This window comes from Neopsephotus bourkii, unplaced genomic scaffold (genome assembly GCF_033783945.1).
Source record: "Neopsephotus bourkii isolate Nb327-2 ecotype Australia unplaced genomic scaffold, CSIRO-AGI_Nbou_v1 NB_1400, whole genome shotgun sequence".
NCBI lineage: Eukaryota > Metazoa > Chordata > Aves > Psittaciformes > Psittacidae > Neopsephotus > Neopsephotus bourkii.
Window position 1 is genome coordinate 506,319 of NW_026901877.1, and position 20,009 is coordinate 526,327.

At 47.1% G+C, this 20,009-nt stretch overlaps 1 protein-coding gene across 4 annotated transcripts in view; it reads right to left on the reverse strand.

Annotated features, from left to right (window-relative positions):
- The window catches only part of TANC2 (tetratricopeptide repeat, ankyrin repeat and coiled-coil containing 2), a 139,566-nt gene that overhangs the window by 39,769 nt on the left and 79,788 nt on the right, over nucleotides 1–20,009 (reverse strand). For all 4 annotated transcript variants that reach the window (XM_061367916.1, XM_061367914.1, XM_061367918.1 and 1 more), the window contains 3 exons: nucleotides 9,041–9,272; nucleotides 5,677–5,843; nucleotides 2,758–3,365 (listed from right to left, as the gene is read on the reverse strand). In XM_061367916.1, the coding sequence (XP_061223900.1) occupies nucleotides 2,758–3,365; nucleotides 5,677–5,843; nucleotides 9,041–9,272 (1,007 nt within the window). The remainder of the gene's footprint in view (nucleotides 1–2,757; nucleotides 3,366–5,676; nucleotides 5,844–9,040; nucleotides 9,273–20,009) is intronic.

Genomic DNA, 20,009 nt, shown 5'->3' on the forward strand with positions numbered 1-20,009 from the left:
GCTGAGGAACAATTCCTGCCCCAGAGGGTGCTCAGGCATTGGAACAGGCTGCCCAGGGCAGGGCTGCAGGCACCGTCCCTGCAAGTGTTCACACAGCGTGGAGACGAGGCCTCAGTGCCATGGGGCAGTGGTGGCCTTGGCAGTGCTGGGGTAAGGGTTGGACTGGGTGAGCTTAAAGGGCTTTTCCAGCCTGGCTGATTCTAGGATTCTACAATAGTGTTCCCTTTCGATGCCACTTGGTATTTGCTTTGCACAGCAAACACACAATGAGCATTCAAAGAAGAGGGTTAGCATCTCAGCAGGCCAACCCAAAACCCCTGAGGATGGAGATCTACCCTCCTTCCTAGGAGGACACAAGAACTCTCCCTGATGAAACACGAAAGATAACCCCAGCTGCAGTGCCATGGATGCAAGGCCCATTATCCCAATTCCCTTCATAACATCCCCACACCTGGACACTCTGTTGGGTAAGTCAATTAAAAGCAGCTTCATAAAACCACATTCCACTTCAAAGCTCTTCTCTGGGGGGAAAACCTCAGCCACCTGACTCTTCACACAGTGACACGGCAAGGTCAAAAAGCTTCCCATGACCAGTGTGTTTCTGCAAGTTCCCAGGCAGCTTCCCTGTCTTCTCAATTCCCAAGAAGGAATTCCAGCTGGCTGGGAACAGACCAGACGCAGGCAGATTTTCATAGGCTACTCCTACGAGCTCTGTCAGTGGCAAGCTGTGCTTCTGTTAGAAGAACCAGACTGAAAGATCATCACTTATCTTAATCATTGCCAAGGGTTTACCATGCTCTGAGCTCAACATCTCATTTAGCTCTTTCCTGAGAGCTGGACAGGAGCTGGAGAAGTGCAATTGCTGAATCTCAGGGGGTCCTCTCTATTAATCATTGAAATGGATCCTGTTTCATTATCTACCATCAGAGTATAATGCAATTAGTGTCCATTATACATTAGAGATATTTATTAGTCCTCCAGTACATATGGACTCATACTCAAGGCAGTGGCAGCCCATTACACTCACTGTAACTTCTTTATCACCAGGGGGTAAGGAGCTGAGAGAAGTTAGCTCTGCAGGGATTCCCTACCTGCAAAGAGCAGGAGTGTTCCTTGTGCACATTAAAGTCATCATTAATTTATCATGGGAAATGGCACATATGGGATGAAAAGTGGTATCTGAAAGGCTCCTGAATGGTCTTGAGGGCTGAGAGACGTGTTTGTGATGCTCTTGAAAGGCAGCACCAAACCTGAACAGAGATACCCTGCTGGTGACTGGTTGAGGGAGTACAGGCTGATTTGTGCCTTCATGCTAAAATCACATGTATTGCATGCTTCGTTTCAGTGCAAAAACACCTACAATGCAGCACGTTTGAGTTTCATTCCCAATCTGGCATTCAAAGAACATCCTCCCCCATCACTGTGAGGATGAAGAGGAGGATTTCTGGACTCACAGAAGCAAAACCCCGCATTACCCAGCTGTATGCACTGCTACCACATGCAGCACCCAACCTATGCCAAGTGCCTTACCCACCAGTAAGCATCCTGCACCTTAATTCTGTTCTCCTAGTAGTGAAGTTCAGTTTTGTCCCCTCTCTACTAAAAGACACAGACAGGCTGCGAGGGTCCACAGAGATGATCCAAGGATTGGGAAGCCGTGTGTGGAAAGGCCGGGGCAGCCAAAACCACAGGGGCCAGCCAAAAGCAGTAGTGCAGGGTGGGAACAACTGGGAGGGAGCAAGTTGACACCTCCAGGCATTGCAAACAGGGTGAAAAAACATCAGACAGTGACAAACACTTAATGGCTCTGAGGAAGGATAGTAAAGAACCAACATGGATTGATATAAAGGCACCTGCTGCTGTGAGATGGTTTACAAAGGGTTTGCTTGATGGGACTATTGTGTACAACCTATTAAGCCAGAGAAGATGCCCGTGGGGAGGAGCTATACAGTATTATTCTCCTGCAGCCTGTTTACCACAAAACCTATAGTAGTAAATTACCCTGGCATTGCTAACAGCTAATAGCCAGGTTGCTTTTTGGTTCCAGCAGATACCATCAGCCTCCCTTCAGACTGACCATAAGGTCTGCTATAAGCAGTGGCACAGCCTTGAATCTGAGCGTCTCCCTGATGCTTATCACCACATTTGAAGAAATAGGCAGCCAAAATGGAGCAAAGCTTGTGGGGATAAACCACTGGAACAGCAATCAGTGCCTGTTCCCACTCTTCAGCCGAAACAAAGATAACGCTGTTAATAGTGATCATTGGGTTTAGAGAACATAAATCTAACCATGATTAAATTCTGCTCCCTGTGAGCTAAACCAACATTCAGTTGCTATCATGAAGACTACAAATGCATTTACACAGCCCAAAACTGCTTCAGCCTGATTCTGTCCCTGATTTTGTTTTCAAAATGACATTTGCAAAAGACGCAGCCACACCACTCATCTTTCACCTTCTTATCCTCTATTTCACATGGTTTTGGCATCTTTGAAGAAAGGGAGGATGATTCCCCTTCTCCAGGAGTGCTCTGCTGGAACACAAGGCATCCCTGGTGATGCCCATATGGGAGATAGTCAACTTGGGGCCTGCTGTGTGCCCAGGGAGTGCTGATTTCTTTCCATGAACAGAGACCTAAGGTGACTAGTACAGAGGCAGAGATCTGCAGACCAAAGTCAGGTAACCCCATCCATGATACAGATAACAGTATGAGATGAACACATTTGTAAGCTCTTGATTTCTCAGAGCATTTGCTTACCTAGGATCACAAAGAAACTTGGTCTTTTCACCTTCTTCTCTCCAAATAAGCCATTCGCGGAAAGAGGGATGAACAAACATTCGCGTCATATCTCTACGTTTGATAAGAAACATAGAAAGGTTCTCCATCCTCTGCTGAAAGTCATCCCACTCCAAAGTGCCCTCAATGTTACCTGCATTAATGGCCTGAAAAATATGTTCATCTGTTAATGGATGCAGAGATGCCACTGCCACATTCAAGAGAGGCATAACCCGATCAAAGGAAGACTGCGTTGGGAACTTCATATTGCACTGTAATAGGTAAACTTCTGACAGAGACACTGGCACTACTTTGTAGCTGGAGCTTTTTAGTACTAGGTATCCTTTCTCGATGAGATCAAAAGTGAGTTTTAGGTACAGGTAGGATCCTTGGCTCAAGGTCTTGAGGTGAGAACTGAGTTTGCCAAACGTCGTGTTGTCCATTTTGCCGTTGAGCGAGATGTTGTTCTGGATCTCCGAGCTGCTGTGTATCCGATGAAGGATATATGCCTGCAGGTCCTGGTCTATAGCTTCATTCTCTTCCAGTCTATCCAAAAATATTCTGTGGAAGGGCAACAGCTTAATTATTTCCTACAAAGAAAGGACAAAAGAAAAGGGTACTCATGCTGGCAGTGTTTATTATTCATTAAGTAAATGTAATTCTTCTTACAATAGCACCTTTGAGACTCCTTTAAGACCTCTTCCATCAGGGCAGGCACACAAGGTGGCAGTTTGTGCCCTCAGGACCTCACAATCTCATCTATAATCAAGTAGGTTGTGTGTGAAACATGACTGGAATAAAAATGAAGGACACTGCTCCTAAACACTGCAACCATGGTTGGCAAATTCACCCCAAGCAGTGCCCTTGTTATTCCTACCCCATTCCCACCAGCTATCAACGTGGCATCCCTTTTGCTGTCATGGCAGAGCGAAAGGACAACCAGATGACCAGTGTGAGGTATTTTCCAGTGTCAAATAAATACATCTATCTGCTGCAACATAGTGTGGCCAGGGATTCTGCTGAACTCAGTGACGATGCTTATACAACATAAACCGAAGATCATCAAAGGCCCTTCCAAAGGAATTCTTGCATCCTGGGCTTTCAGTCACTGCCCAGAGAGGAGGAATGGCACAGTGGAGCTGGACCAGGCAGATTCAGGAGAAGCCATCAGCTTCCCAAGAAAATGAAGAGGGTGAGCACAGTGCAAACCTGAGGCTCACAGTGAACACCACAGGGCTGAAAAAACCCAAATTAAAGGAGGGATTCAAGTCATAGGGATGCAGTTTACCTACACTTAATAGAAGATTTCTTCCAAATGATGTTTAATCTACTCCATTAATGAGCAAAACCAAAGAACTCCAGCACAGCAGCCTGTGCTCTTCTGGTGTCTTGGGGAACAGATGCTGTTCCTTGTTACCAAGGCAGCGCGCAGCAGCTGCCTGCTTTGATGGAACCAGCACTCAGTGCCCTGCCAGGAGGACCACAGTAAATCAACCTGTGGATCTCAGTAAATATTAGTCAATCTCAGTGAAGGTGCTTAATGGAGCTCGGTAAAAACGAACTCCACAGCTCTATGCTGCTGAAAAAAAAGGGCTAATAATGAAAATATGAGAACTATGGAGCTGCAGACAATCCCTCCTGCCTGGAGCAGCTGGGCCAGCTGAAGAGCAGCTCTGAGCTGGAATCCAAATGTGTGTCCCATCCTTCTGACATCCATCTCCTCTGGGCTCCTGGCTCTGACACTCAGTGTGAATGCTCCCGCAAGTGATGCTGCAAATCAACCAGCTCTGCTGTGAAAGAGCTGAAAGTGCAGATCTGCCTGAACTGGGTCACTGTGTTTGTGCACAGTGGAGCCAGGCTGAGAGAGCTGGGCTGGGGCAGCCTGGAGAAGAGAAGGCTCCTGAAGGGGAGACCTTAGAGCAGCTCCAGTGCCTAAAGGGGCTGCAGGAAACCTGGAGGGGGATTGGGACAAGGGCCTGTAGGGACAGAACAAGGGCAATGGCTTGAACCTGCCCGAGGGGAGACTGAGCTGAGCTCTTAGGCAGAAGCTCTTCCCTGTGAGGGTGCTGAGGCGCTGGCACAGGGTGCCCAGAGAAGCTGTGGCTGCCCCATCCCTGGCAGTGCTCAAGGCCAGGTTGGACACAGGGGCTTGGAGCAAGCTGCTCCAGTGGAAGGGTCCCTGCCTGTGGCAGGGGTTGGAGCTGGAGGAGCTTTAAGGTCCCTTCAACACAAATCAGTCTGGGATATTATGATTCCAAGCTTGCTCCGGTCATAGGAGCAGCTGTGCTAACAAGCTAAGGTCAACTCAATCCTTCTGCCCAGAGGATGGTGGTGAGTAGCTAAGGACAGGCTGAAGGTAAAAACCTGCCCAGCTGCAAGTTAAAACACTAATACTCCAGGACAACCTTATCCCCCAAGAACATTCAGAGCTTCAGCACCAGCTCAAGGTAGTCGTATCTGAGCTAAATTATGTCTTGACCTGACACTGACTCCTCCAGACTGAAACAATCAGAGCCTCACACTGGGTCACATAGAAGGGGTATGAAGATAGGGATTATTTTGCCCTTCCACATGGAGGAGAGGGTGTTCTCAAGCAACACTGACAGACATTAGGCCCTACTTTCCTATTATTCTTGGGAAGTAGCCTGTTGGTACTTGAGCTGTCTCGCTCAAATGATCTAAACTCGTTGCTGATGCACATTTACTGACATGAATATGCAATGCTGGATTAGATCCACTCAAAGCTGTGAGTCTGGGGACACGAATGTAAGTCCAAGTACAAAAAAAACCCAAAAGGATAACCTGAACTAAGGGTCTAAGCAAATCCAGATATCCACTAAAATCTTTATCAAAGCCCACCATGACAATGACACAGCTTATCAATTCTTGGTCTCAACATACCTGTAGACTTGTCCTGACTGTCACTACCAGCTTCAGCCAGGAAGGGAATTTCCCAATCATCTTGCTCAGGAATGATACTATGGTGTCTCCATAATCTGGCTTGTGAAATTCAGCCTCATTTAAACCATCAATTAATATAATGAAATCTTCATCAGGGATCTTCCTCTCTGTGAGAAAGAGAAAAAGCCTTTATTTGAAAGGCAAGACATGCAACTACAATGTACTGCAAAGTCACTACAGGGGTTTAAAGCACCATCAGGTACTGCTAAAGGAGAAAGGCACATTAGCAGCTCCTTTTTATGATACATGACACAGAGGCAGGCGACACATACAGTTTCAATTCAACACGCACAACTGATGACCCTCAGGTAGAACAGCTAACCATTTTTAAACATTACCTCCTCCACGAAGTCCAATGTTACTTGATGTGAATCAGTATCTTGTGGAGAAGTTTTACTAAACACACTGCTTGTGGTTCTCTATAGTTTCAATATTAAACTCTCCCCCTGATGTCAGTGTGGCTTCATTTCTGCAACTGCTGAATGAAGCTGCACCAAGAAGTTCACCCCCTCAGCACCTCCAGATCCTTCCAGTCTTGGCATCTGCACTCTGGGCGCTGACTTCTTGATGGATGAAGGTCTTTGCAAGCATCGTGAAGCAAAAGCAAGGCTGATTCACAGGCCAAGCCATTATCTGAGGAGAGTAAACCATCACTCTGCCTGTGGGGGTCAGGCAGGCAACAGTTTGGAGGTTACATCCTCTGTTCAAAATGACTCTGACTTCCAGGCCTGTAAAGCGCTTTGGTCCCATGCCCGTACCTTTTACAAAGCCTCTTTTATAAATGAGTTGAGGGGAACAAAAAAGATCCCACAAAAAGCACGTTTCTTCACCAGGGTTATTTTGCTGCTGGTGAACACTGATGTAGACAGTGAAGTCAGTGTTTCTACACCAGATGCTGAGCACAGCTCCTGCTCAGCTGTAACTAACAGAAAGATTCTTCTGGACTTGCATCTTAAGCTCAAGTGGTATCTTCTCAAAGGAGATCTTCCCTAATAAAAATGGGTGGGAAACAGGACATCTGAGTCCACTGTTGACATATGCTGTTAACATGGTACTACAGATGCTGAGCTATATAAAGCTTGCTCTTCTTTGTGAAGTACCATGACTAAACCTTGCTATCAAAAAGCTCAGTACTCCCAATAGCAGGTGGGCTCTTTAAACTGCATCAGGAAATTCTCTATAAGCACAAGATGTTCACTGATGACAGGAGCATCTCTGTGGTGTTCCAGGAAGAACAGAAACACATAAACACCTTGTGTTTAGTACTGCTGAGCATCTTGTCCTTGCCTGACATTACCCAGCTGCATTTATTTCCTAAGGCACTGTTCATACCCCTATGAAAAACATGTATTTCGCATGAAAATGACCACAGATTTCCGTTAACTTCTCAGTAAGGTTATTTGGTACACTTTATGACCCTCTGAAAGCTTGGGGTGAATATGGTGCTTGAGTTTTATACCCACATCTCATGTTTCTCATAAAGCCTGAAGGAGAGAGGAGAAAGCAGGGAGTAGGGGAAGAATCAAACTTTGGTCTCCTACATATGTATTATCTTTGAGAAACACGAATCTGACTTTCTCAGTCACATTCACCATAAACAGCTACACAATAATTTTGTCCCAGTAGCACTAAAGCTTCAGCAGCACCTTGTAAAAGACCTGTTGATATATTTACAGAGTCTTGAATGTGAGATGTTTTAAAGCCAATTTCCAGACACTGTTTTTTTTGGTACATAACACTGGGTGCAGATTAGCTTGCCAGTACTTTCCGTCAGCAGGGCTGGAAGGTGGGAGTCCTGATCACTGGCTCCACTGGGGCTGTATTCAGTGCAGAGCACAAGAGGGGAAGAAGAAAAAGGCTTTTCTCCACCCTCCAAAATTTAAGACCAGAATAACATGCATCAGAGAACGTTTTTGGGATGGAAGGGACCATTTAATTCCAACCCCTTGCCGCAAGATGCTCTGATTCACAAGCTGAAATACCTCCTAAGGATTTACTGTAATAACCAGGAACTCTTTTCCTTTAGAACAGTGGTTCCTAAATGTATCTTCTTATTTTTGCCAGGAGTGTCGGTAGGGAAGAGTAGCCACACTACTCCTACAGTGACATTTCTCCATGCCAGGAAAATCAACTGTGCTGGCTCCACGGTTGCTTTGTGCCTGGTGGAATCACGCGCGTTGGACCCAGCTGCTGCTTCTCAAGAGTTTGGATGCTGTGTTTTGAAGAGCTGATTTGAGCAACAGGGCTTTGAATCTGGTGGAAGGTGCATCCATTTCACGTTGGCTCCTACACTGTGATACGGAGGGTGGTAACAACAAATTGTCTGAGCTATTACTGCAGCCAACCTGCAGCATGGTGTTTGGATAACCATGGTTTTGCAGGACAACAGAGTCCTGAACTCTGCAGTGCTCTGACAGTTTTCATGGCAACGAGCAAAGAAATCTAGCCATTGTCACAAGGAATTAGTTGTGTCTTGCAGAGAAAAGAAGGAAAAGGAGACAAAGCCAATGCTGCACTAGAAAAAGCTCCGAAGCCTGTAATCAGGAAAAGGCTTGTTACAAATCTCCCTAGAAGCTTACCCAGGGGATTTACAGACTTTCATGCTATCACCACGTATGGTGAAAGCTTCAAATTCTCAAAAGCCCACTAAATAATGGCAGGGAATCATAGAATCAACCAGGTTGGGAAAGACCTTTACGATCATCAAGTCCAACCATTCCCTGTTGCATCAGGGGAAGGGTGGTTAACCCCTTGCTTCCAAACACACATGGTTTCCCACCTCCTGCAGAACCCAGCTCTTCCCTGGAGCTCTTGGGATGTGACACACAAGCATTAATCCTTCACTTCCCAAAAAAGCCAAAAAAATAAGGTGTGCGGGAGCTCAGGGAAAGTGCATGGAATGTCATGGGCTGGGTCAGCCTGGAGAAGAGCAGGCTCCTGAAGGGGGGTCCTTAGTGCAGCTCCAGTGCCTAAAGGGGCTGCAGGAAACCTGGAGAGGGGCTTGGGACAAGGGCCTGTAGGGACAGACCAAGGGGAATGGCTTGAACCTGCCCGAGGGGAGACTGAGCTGAGCTCTTAGGCAGAAGCTCTTCCCTGTGAGGGTGCTGAGGCGCTGGCACAGGGTGCCCAGAGAAGCTGTGGCTGCCCCATCCCTGGCAGTGCTCAAGGCCAGGTTGGACACAGGGGCTTGGAGCAAGCTGCTCCAGTGGAAGGGGTCCCTGCCCGTGGCAGGGGTTGGAGCTGGAGGAGCTTTAAGTTCCCTTCAACCCAAACCATTCCGTGATTCTCTCCATGATTACAATACCTTTGTGCAGGTTCTCCAAGGGCTCCAGGACTCCCCTGCGGAAGGAGGCCATGGGGTCCTGCACACAGGACCTCAGGCTGAGCATGCTCTGCAGGTGGGGCTCTCGCAGGAGCTGCTCCCTGTAGGCGACGAACTGGGGCGAGCGGCAGAGCAGCGCGGCCACGTTGTGCACAAACTCTGGCACCAGGCAGGTGTAGGCATTGTCAGCCTGGCAGTAGTGATAGGCAACGACCTGGCGAAGAGAGAAAGAACAAAACCCACATCTTCATCAGGGCAGGGTGGTCAAAGCAGCGGTCTCGATTTGCTGAGCCTGATGCATTGTGGCAGGTGAGGTCTTTAAGAGAAGTGAGTGCTAACTCCCTGTGACATGAATCCAGGCGAATCAGCTGGGAAAACCAGGCACTGATCTGAGAAATGACTGGACCTGCCGCTGGAGGAATAAATGGAATGAAGCTGTAGCTGCTCACAGAGACAGACAGTGACAGACAGTGACACAGCCGGAGCCCACAGCGAGCAGGGAGCGCTAGGACTGTGCTCCAAGCTCTGGTTAAGTGCTCACTGTCAGTAATAACTTGTGATTGTTTCCTTGAACTTATTTATTATTTGCTGTTTGCAAATGTCAAGCTCTGTAGGAGCAGGCAGAGAGCACCCACTGAGGACCTGACATCACTGCAGCATCTGCAAAGGACAGATCCCCATGAAGGGGGGAGCATCAGAGTTACTGCACATTCGTGAGCCACTCTGAGCCCTCACTCAGAAAATCAATTTAACAGGGAAAAACAAGGGAAAACTTCCTCTTTTCCCAAGTCACCTGACTTTCCAGCTCCTCAAACTCTGCATCAACTAAACTCTGCCCACTTACTAAAGAACAGTGGTATGTTCTCAGTCCGATCTGCCAACTGTCCTGTTCCTGTTTGCAATATTAATAGATACCCTCAGAGATCTCTCTCTGCTTGCAGTGCTCTGTTCAGGCTGCTCCAGCTCCTCCTGTCCCTCACACAGCACTGCCCTCACAGACCTGTGAGTGTCTGCCAGGTCAAACAGCCTTTTCCTGCTCCCCTACACTGGGTTTTCTTTCCAAACATCACTGACAGCATCCAAAACTGTCCCGGCAAGGCAGGAGGGAGCAGTTTTGTACCAAACACCTTCAGAAGCCATGGAGCTGCTGCGAGGGCTGGAGCAGCTCTGCTCTGGAGCCAGGCTGAGAGAGCTGGGCTGGGGCAGCCTGGAGAAGAGAAGGCTCCTGAAGGGGAGACCTTAGAGCAGCTCCAGTGCCTAAAGGGGCTGCAGGAAAGCTGGAGAGGGGCTTGGGACAAGGGCCTGTAGGGACAGGCCAAGGGGAATGGCTTGAACCTGCCCGAGGGGAGACTGAGCTGAGCTCTTAGGCAGAAGCTCTTCCCTGTGAGGGTGCTGAGGCGCTGGCACAGGGTGCCCAGAGAAGCTGTGGCTGCCCCATCCCTGGCAGTGCTCAAGGCCAGGTTGGACACAGGGGTTTGGAGCAAGCTGCTCCAGTGGAAGGGGTCCCTGCCTGTGGCAGGGGTTGGAGCTGGAGGAGCTTTAAGATCCCTTCCCACCCAAACCACTCTTCGATTCCATGAAGAGCACCACTGCCCTGGAGCACAGAATGCCACAGAACTTTGCACAAACCACATTTCTGAACCTGGGAACACCATACAGCCAAGGACACTGCACACATGAGACTGCTGTGGCTTCTCTGGATGCCGTGTGCACTCAGATGGGATGTGCCCCATGCTGTGTTCAGTGATTAGGGCTCTCTGGCTTTCCACCTGCAATAAGCAGCCCTTGGTTCACAGCAGACAGGGTGATGCATCCAGCCTCTGAGCTCTGTGACTGCGAAGCATGGTACCAAGAAAGGAAGTCATCAGGCTGTGGGGTTCTCACACACTGCTGGCTCAGTGCTGGCTTTTAACTAATAATATATGAAATTACCAATGTGGTCTAAGGCAGTAATTTCCTTTCACACTCACAATGAAGTGTGATGCACAGAGTGCTGATAGAGGTAGGGTTTTATTTCAGTTACCAAGCCCTAATACATATGGCTTAAGCTTCAATGGATACCTTCAAATTCCTATCAGATTTTTTCCTACCAGCCAGTTAAAATGTAATTTATTCCCTTAGAGAACAGCAGTGGGTAGAGCAATAATGAAGTTAGTTATTTCTTTTCAACAACCCTATTTATTTGGGGATTATAACGTGTGGAGTCTATAGCACAAAGTTCCTAAGTGGCCATCCCTTGATATCAGGTACAGAAACCACACAGAATCATAGAATAGTTAGGGTTGGAAAGGACCTTAAGATCATCAAGTTCCAACCCCCCTGCCATGGGCAGGGACACCTCGCTCTAAACCATATTACCCAAGGCCTCGTCCAACCTGGCCTTGAACACTGCCAGGGATGGAGCATTCACAACCTCATTGCTGCAAGCAGAGCTCTTGCTCCCTCACAGTGAAGGGAATGGTCACTGCTGGATACTGGGACATACACCAGTTACACCTCAGCTAATTTAAGCCCCTTCATGTCCACTCTTGATCCTTGTGCTGGATTTACTGATCTATTAAGTAAGCCTTAAACTGCAGGTTAAATGCGAAGCTCAACAGGTGGATGTAAAGCAATGAAGATCTGGGAAAGGCATTTTGAGAACATCAGAAATGTGACTGCACCAAAATTCATCTTGATGTTATTTATTCCCCATGACATTTTCTCCACCTTCAAATCAAAGAGAAGCTGCCAAAAGCCAGTGCTGTGAGCTCAGCCTGGTGCTAGGAATTGAGCTCCTCACCAAGAGAGCTGGGTGGGAAACACTTTTGTCACCAGAGAATCTTCCACCTTCCACTGGAGCAGCTTGCACCAAGCCCCTGTGTCCAACCTGGCCTTGAGCACTGCCAGGGATGGGGCAGCCACAGCTTCTCTGGGCACCCTGTGCCAGCGCCTCAGCACCCTCACAGGGAAGAGCTTCTGCCTCAGAGCTCAGCTCAGTCTCCCCTCGGGCAGGTTCAAGCCATTCCCCTTGGCCTAGCACTGGTAAAATTCATCCTGTAAAACTTTCCAAGGTTTCAAAGCACTTCCCTGTCCCTTGGGGTTGAAGCCAGGCTTAAAGTGCAAAGTGAATGGAAGAGACCTCAGGACAACCAATAGGTTCACGTTGATGGGGCCCATCCCCAAACAAGTTCAAACCCTGTTCTTTCTCCCCTGTATTATGTGGACAACTTTAGGACCCAGCCACTAATGCTCTGAAGAAGGCCTTTTCCCAGTTATTTCACTTTATATATTTATATACTAAATAACTTCACACTGAAAAATTCTGCTCTCCGTAAAAGCTGACTTTTCCATAAATCCAACTGCTCTGCTTTCAAAAACTGCTTGAAAAAATCCCAACCCTCTCTCACCATCAACAAACCCCTTGAATTAAACATTTCATTTTACCTAGGAACTCTGTTACCAGGGACCAGCGCGTTCTTCCAATGGGATGGACATGGCTGCATGGTGGGACCAGGAAACATTCACTGTTGCCCAATACAATTCAAGGCATCGTTTTTCTCCTTTCGGTTTGAACTTTGTCATCACATACCACTAAACACTATGAACAGTGAACTGGACCTGCAAAACCTTTAGGCTCCATTCCAGCCATCAGGTTTGTTCAATCATTTTACAGTCTTTGCTCTAACATTTCATTAAGCCTCAATCACTGGGTTGCAAACAGGAAATACACAACACCCCCCGGTGACCCTAATGCAGAAGTGACAAGGATGGGAAAAGTAACACCCAGATTGAGGGAAGTGTTCGAGAGATCTGTTTATGTCATCTTTCCAAGGGCTGAGAATGCAGTTTCAACAAGTCAAGTGACTCCGCACTGAGCAAGCAAGGCATTATGTTGTTTATATGAAACATCAAATGCCAAGAAGTCACAAACTTGGACAGCTTCCTTTCTTGCTTGAAAGGGAGCTTCAAAACAATTCTCTCTCGTATGGGGCATGTTTTACTTGCAGTGGTTACCTCCTCCCGCTGGCTACACACCACATTCTGTTTATCAGGAGCTTTCTGGTAGCCAGTTTATTCTAACCATTAATGATGTGTTCTAGAGCTTGAGAAACACCAGACGTGGTGAAGGTAGTGCAATGCCTCTAAGAGACCACGGCCACTGTTCAGCACAGCCCCATTCTCCCCTGCAGCACGTCAAGGAGCACCAAAACTCATTTCCTCAGAAATGACACAAACTTCAGCTTCTGAATTGCTAAAGCACAATTATGACAGACATTCATAGTCCCCTTAGGTGTTAAATCCAGCAGATCTTCAGGAACTCTTCTTCCAACCCTTCCAACACCAGCCATTCTATTCTACTCAAGAGGCCACAACCTCTTCCCATTTCTCCCTTCATCCAGCCTCATGTAACCTTCAACTTCCCACCACGCTTTCTGCTGTCCTTCCATTGGGGTTCACAGCTTCCTTGGATGCAGCCCTCATGTCCCATCCTGACATACGGATGCTTCACATTCCTTCCTGCACCTCTCCTCCCCACACCATGCATACTGTGCTCCACATCTCCAAGGCCAAGCTACTGATTTCCCCTGGCTTGGGCTCAGCTGAGCAGACATGGAAGAATTCCATGACATCAGAAAAAAAGGGAGATTCCTTTATACAAGTCAGGACCTAGGAAAACAGCTGCTGGATGAGAAAGGAAGATGCTATTCCAAGGATAATGTAAAACGCCAGCGGATGAGAAGGGGAAGACCTATGTGAACACAGCAGGAGAAAGAGGCCGAAGTAAGCACAGAGAGGAGAAAAAATGAAGTACAAAAGAGACTGTGCATCACCTATAAAATACAGAGGGAGAGGAGAGACTTAACTGCGATGGGGGGAGAAGAAAATGACATGTCAGGAGGAGCAGGAGACGACAACAGTATGAGAAAGGCTGGAGAACATCGAAGGAGAAAAAGGGCTGAAGGTGGCTCAAGGGAAATAAGTTATTTTTACTTAATAGGACAGGCCCATTTTAAGCAGGTCTCTGGCACTATTTGTGAATATCATCCCTTTGACATCCCACCTCTGGTGTCATTTAAGGGCCTGGAGCACCTCCCATACAAAGACAGGCTGAGAAGGCTGGGGCTGTTCAGCCTGGAGAAGAGAAGTTGTGTGGAGACCTCAGAGCAGCTTCCAGTGTCTGAAGGGGGCTACAAGGATGCTGGGGAGGGACTCTTCATCAGGGACTGGAGCGATAGGACATGGGGTGATGGGTTCAGACTGAAACAGGGCAAGTTCAGGCTGGAGATAAGGAAGAAGCCCTTCCCTGTGAGGGTGCTGAGGGCTGGCACAGGGTGCCCAGGGAAGCTTTGGCTGCCTCATCCCTGGCAGTGTTCAAGGCCAGGTTGAACACAGGGGCTTGGAGCAAGCTGCTCTGGTGAAAGGTGCCGCTGCCCATGGCAGGGGCTGGAGCTGGATGAGCTTTAAGGTCCCTTTAACACAAACCATTCCATGACCCTATTTGTCTCAGCCTTCTTCACTGTATTGTGCAAGAAGGCCATTCTGCAAACCACCTCTCCAAAGGACCAACCACACAGATCCGAGCTCGCAGCAACACCCCAGTTCCTCCACTGCTTCTATGTCGTATTTTAACCCTATTTCTGTACCTAATAAAATCCCTCTTTTCTTTTTGACCCATACAAAATAGCTTCGAATGAATTCAGCATAATGATTTCTCTGCCATTTGCCAGGCTGTAATAATGGAAATGAAAATCAGCACTGCTGTATTTTATCCATTGCACATGACCGTGCATGGATGTGGTGACCCAGTTTATTGGGAATGTTCATTACTTTTACATAGTGGAGTGTGCCAGTAAATGCCCTCTGAAACTCATTAGTGTCGCAGGGCATCAAGGCTCAAAGTGATGAATCCCCCACCTCTATAAGGTACTCCCTCTTGTTTTTAACTATGCCTGTAGCAACCATAATGCCTCTTTGGCCTATGGCTTGGAGGATGGGGAGAAGAGCATCCAAAGCCACCAGCCGTGCTCAGCACCAGCTGAGTGCACTAATGCAATGGATGTACAGCTCCTCACCAGCTGCTCTACATAAGGTACAACCCATTAGTGCAGCAGAGCTGGCTTTCAAGCCCATTTGTTTAAGTGCTGCTACCACAAGTAACCACAGAGCATCCAGAAAGCCAAAGAATGTAGCTGTTCAATGGGTTATTTAAAATTGCAGAGCAAGTCCATTAAAAATCCTCTGTGAGTAAAGGACAAAACCTTCAGGGAAAATGGAAAAGGTGACCCTAAGCAGAGAGGACACGGTTTAGGCTTCTTCCTTAGAGCTGAACTGATCTCACCTTGGGCTATTGTACCTCTGAATGGTGCTGGTGCCCCTTGCTGAAAGGCAAAGGCCACGTATTTGTGGATCAGTGTTTTTCAATGCAGGGTTGGTGGGAAAGCTTCTCATTTAACTTCTCTGAGCTAAAGGATCAGCTCTGGACAAGAAGGATTGTGTCACCATCCCTGGAAGTATTTAGAAGACATGCAAATGTGGCATTGAGGTACATGATTAGTAGTGAACTTTGGCACCACGGTTAGACATGATAATCTTAAGGGTCTTTTCCAACCTAAATGATGCTGTGATTCTAGAGTGATGCTGCAGCTGAGTGCATCAGTCCAAGTTATACATCACCCAGCATCATCTGGAGCAAGAAAGGTGGCTCTGCAAGGACAGCCAGGTGGAAATGAAGTTGAGAAGTATTTTAATGGTAAAAGCTTAAACAGTGAAAAGGCAGAAGAAGCAAGATGGGACACGGGAGCTGCCTTTGGACGGGATCTTAGCTTTAAAATCCTTCAGATTCACATCTTTTTTCCTCCCAGTCCCACCTTACAATCGTTCCATGCTAACAGGCAGTATGTTTACAAGCAATGAGCAGAAGTACATGGTCTTACAGTTACGAGAAACTCTGTGTTCAGCTCTCTGTGGCTACCCCACCTGGAATGCTGGGCTGCATCTATCACAGTGAAGGAGCCAAGTCTCGCCTGACTTGGCGTTGAAATCCATTCAGCAACCCTGTAAACTTATTTCCATAACACATGCATATATATTAAACCAAAAGACTAACCAAGCAGTTCTGCCAGAAATGCTTATGTTTTACTTGCAAGTGTCAAGATGGGTGTTGCAATGTGAGTAGTTTTGTTCATGACTTTTGAGAGCTTGCCAGATCTGCAAAGACAACCGCTCTTGTTCTCCCCTTCCTTTTAAGTGTCTCTACTCCATGCTATGGTACAAACCCCTCCTGAGACAAGGGATAGAGGAAAAGCTGCAGAGAAACTTCCCCAGCTCTGGAGTCCACTGCTGAGCACTGGGATCTGGTACATGTCCCCATGCTCCTCACCATGACTGGTGGGAAGTCCATCAGCAACCGCTGCCTTGGCTTCAGCTCAGAGGCAGGAGAAGCTTATGAGTGAAAGGGAAAAAAGGGGATTGTGCCAGGTCAGTTCCCAGCAAGAGGGTTAATGTTACCTTTAAAATTAGGGAGCTGATCCACAGAAATCCCTCCTAAGAAGCTTTTAACATTCCCATATCCTTAGTATTTTCCTTGCAAGGACATGGAAGGTGAAGCATTTCCATCTTGATGCCTCAAAGCACACTTCTTTATGTCCATCATGCAGCCCTGAATGTGACCCTGGTGTCACAGCAAGACTTTGAACTTCCCCTTTCCCTTGACATAACCAAAATGATCACTAAGAGCTGGAGCAGATGGGACGATACTCCAGGGAATGATGCAAAGGCATTATTGTACTTCCAGCATTTTTGCCACTCAAGGCAGAATCACTCTGCTTCCACTTCCAAAATATGAGTAAGATGGGCTCGTGGGAAGAGGAATGACAAAACAGAGCAGGGACGAGGACTGACAAAACGAACGGAGCAATCCCAATATTAAACTCCTCGTTTTCTGTCATCCTTTCAGGAGAAACTACTGCAAAGCCTGAAGAGGATCCAACCCTTCCTACCACCATCAGTGTGGCAAAAGTCTCCATTTCTGACCAAAGAGAGGGACTGAGACAAGAGAAAAACAGCACAGGGTGCCCAGAGAAGCTGTGGCTGCCCCATCCCTGGCAGTGCTCAAGGCCAGGTTGGACACGGGCTTGGAGAAAGCTGCTCCAGTGGAAGGGGTCCCTGCCTGTGGCAGGGGTTGGAGCTGGAGGAGCTTTAAGGTCCCTTCCAACACAAACCAGTCTGATTCTATAAATAATGGAGCACTTTGAACTCTTCCCTAAGAATACAACACAGTAATGCTCTTTTCCAGCATGGGAAGACTCAGTGGGGCCTCTCCTGGGCAGTCTTCAGTTACTTATTCCTAAAATGAATTATTTGCTCATCTCTGACAAGAGCCAAAATCAACCCTGTGCCCCCAAGAAGCTCCTGCATGAAGAACAGGCAGGAAAATACAACCCTGAGTAATCCAGAGGAGGAAAAGCAACTGTTCACCTTTCATTTCTGTCAGCAGAAAGACACCACTGCTGCGTTTGGGGATAAGTGACATTTGCAGAAGGCATGGAGTGGGTGAGAGGGACGTCGTGCTTCCCACCGGCGTTCTGGAGCCTGCACCAACCTTTACTTCAGCCTGTTAAGAGTGTGCTTAATCACCTATTGCAACAGTCTGCATTTCTGCAGCACAATGACCACAGCACAACCCGCTCTGCTCAGTGCAAGCAGAGGTGGAACATCTGCACACAGCTTTATCTGGCTCCTCACATGTTTCATACATCTCCTACAACTGCAGTTGCCCATCACTGCCAACACTTTCTTCTCTGCTTCAATTCTGACTCCAGTCTTAATGCAACTGTAAAACACACATGGCCAAGAGATACTTCTCCAATGAGACTCAGCTGTGGGTCAGTCTTTCCTTCACTTCCTTGGGCTCTTTTTAGTTCAGTTGGTTGAACAAAACCTGTTTTAATTAGGCCATCAGCAATTCTTTTTTATTCCACACCTACTGTTACAGGCATATGCTGCTCCTTCCCTTCCCCCTGCATCAAAGGACATCCCACTTCAGTTCTTTTCCTTCTTTTCTTTCTTAGATTAGATTTTGGAGAGCTTTTGGCTTACCTATGGGAAAGGTTTTCCTAAACTGTCCCCAAGAATATGGACGAAGACATTCAGATTAGGCAGCTCAATTATTTTAACTGGCTATTTTTACTACTGTCTACCAAGACATGCAGTGTATTCACTCCGTTTAAGAGCTCAGCATCTTCAAAGCCTCTTATGAACAGCAAATTCTCATGATCTCTCAAAAGCAAGTGAGTTGTGATTTGAGTTCCTGAATGAGGCGATCGCACACGGAACAAAGAGCTCAACACTGTTATTTTAATGGATTTGCAATTCCCTTGCCAGGTCAGTAATCCTTTTTCTCCCAGTGTCACTCAGAGACTTCAAAACCCACAGCTGGGATGGAATAGTCAGTGTTTGTTTTATCTAGCAGGACATCATAGGGCACGGTTCCTCCTCAGCAAATCAATTTATCTGCTGCTGACAGCAAGTATTCATCAGCGGTGATGGTGAGCTGTACCGCTCAGGAGGTTACTAAGAGTGCACTAAGCACACGACTTCCAGCTATCAATGTGACAAAACAGCCTCAACCATTTTACTTGCCTTTATTTCCCTTCCTGAGGCTTGATAATCCATCAAACTGACTGATTGTAGCGTGTGCTTTACTGTTTGTAGTGTGCATGTTACTGTTTGTAGCATGCTACTCAGCAGGTCTGATGCAGTAAAACCAGAACTGTTTATGATAAAAAACCATCAGGACCAACAGGGCTCAAACCCCCAACAACATGAAAACCATCAAAACAACAAAAAAAAACAAACCCTCCTATACCTTCAGGTATCACAGAATCTGGGTGGTTTGGGTTGGAAGGGACCTTAAAGCTCATCCAGTTCCAAACCCCATCCACCTTCCCCTACTTTCAGCATCAGGACCTTTATCTGCATGGATCATTTGCAACAGGCAGGGAAAGGGATGCAAGCAGATGAGATGCTGGTCTCCAAGGAACCCAACAGGGCTAACAGCAAATTTGGGAATACACCCAAGGTCTCCAACTGCTGAATCAAGCCCTGCTGTTGCTCTGACTCATCCCAGGAACTGTTTGCTAAACACTATGGAGCCTCTCAGAAGTTCTGTATGCTGTGTCAGCTATTTGGGTAGAAGAAGCAATTCCAAGTACTCTAAGGTCAACTCCTCAGCCTTGGCATTGATCTTTTCAGGAAGGCCTGATGTCTGGAAGCCAACGACAGCTATTTGTGGAATGTGCCTCCATTTACGGGGAGATTAACAGTCATAGCAAAGGTCTGTAATCCTGCTGCTGGCACAAGACGTAGGACATCTTCCTAACTCATTTGTTAGGTTCTGACAGCAGAACACAGGATTTGCTTTGCAGAAGAAGTCTGGCATGGGGATGAGCAGGGCTTTAAAACCCTTTCCTAAAGGAGTCTGCAGCCAAGGGATAACAACCTATTTTGACTTTCTTTTTGGCTCTAAAGATTGGTTCTTGCTCTGTTCTCAAGCTATAAGTGGTGCAAAAAAGCTTCAGTGCATGATGTATGCAGTGGATGTGACACTGTTTGGAAGAGCCATATCCCTTACCTTTTTCAGGAGGAAACTGAAGCTAGAACTGTATCCATTTATCAATTCCCCATCCTGCAGGATTACTTAAGCACTCAGGGGAACAAAGCTGAGACAGATGAGATATTTGAAGCAGAGACAGCACACTTTATGGCCTTTCTGGTAGTCTGTAGCTAAAGATTTGCACGGAATATGATGACTAATGTGTCCTGACCAAAACCAGACCTGGCCATTGCATTCCTTTCAAAAACTCCATACAGAAAAGGAGAGTATCAAGCCTTAATATCTATTTTTGCAGACATCACACACTCTCTGGCTTGCCATCTGTGTGCAGCAGAAAAGCAGATAAGACAAGAC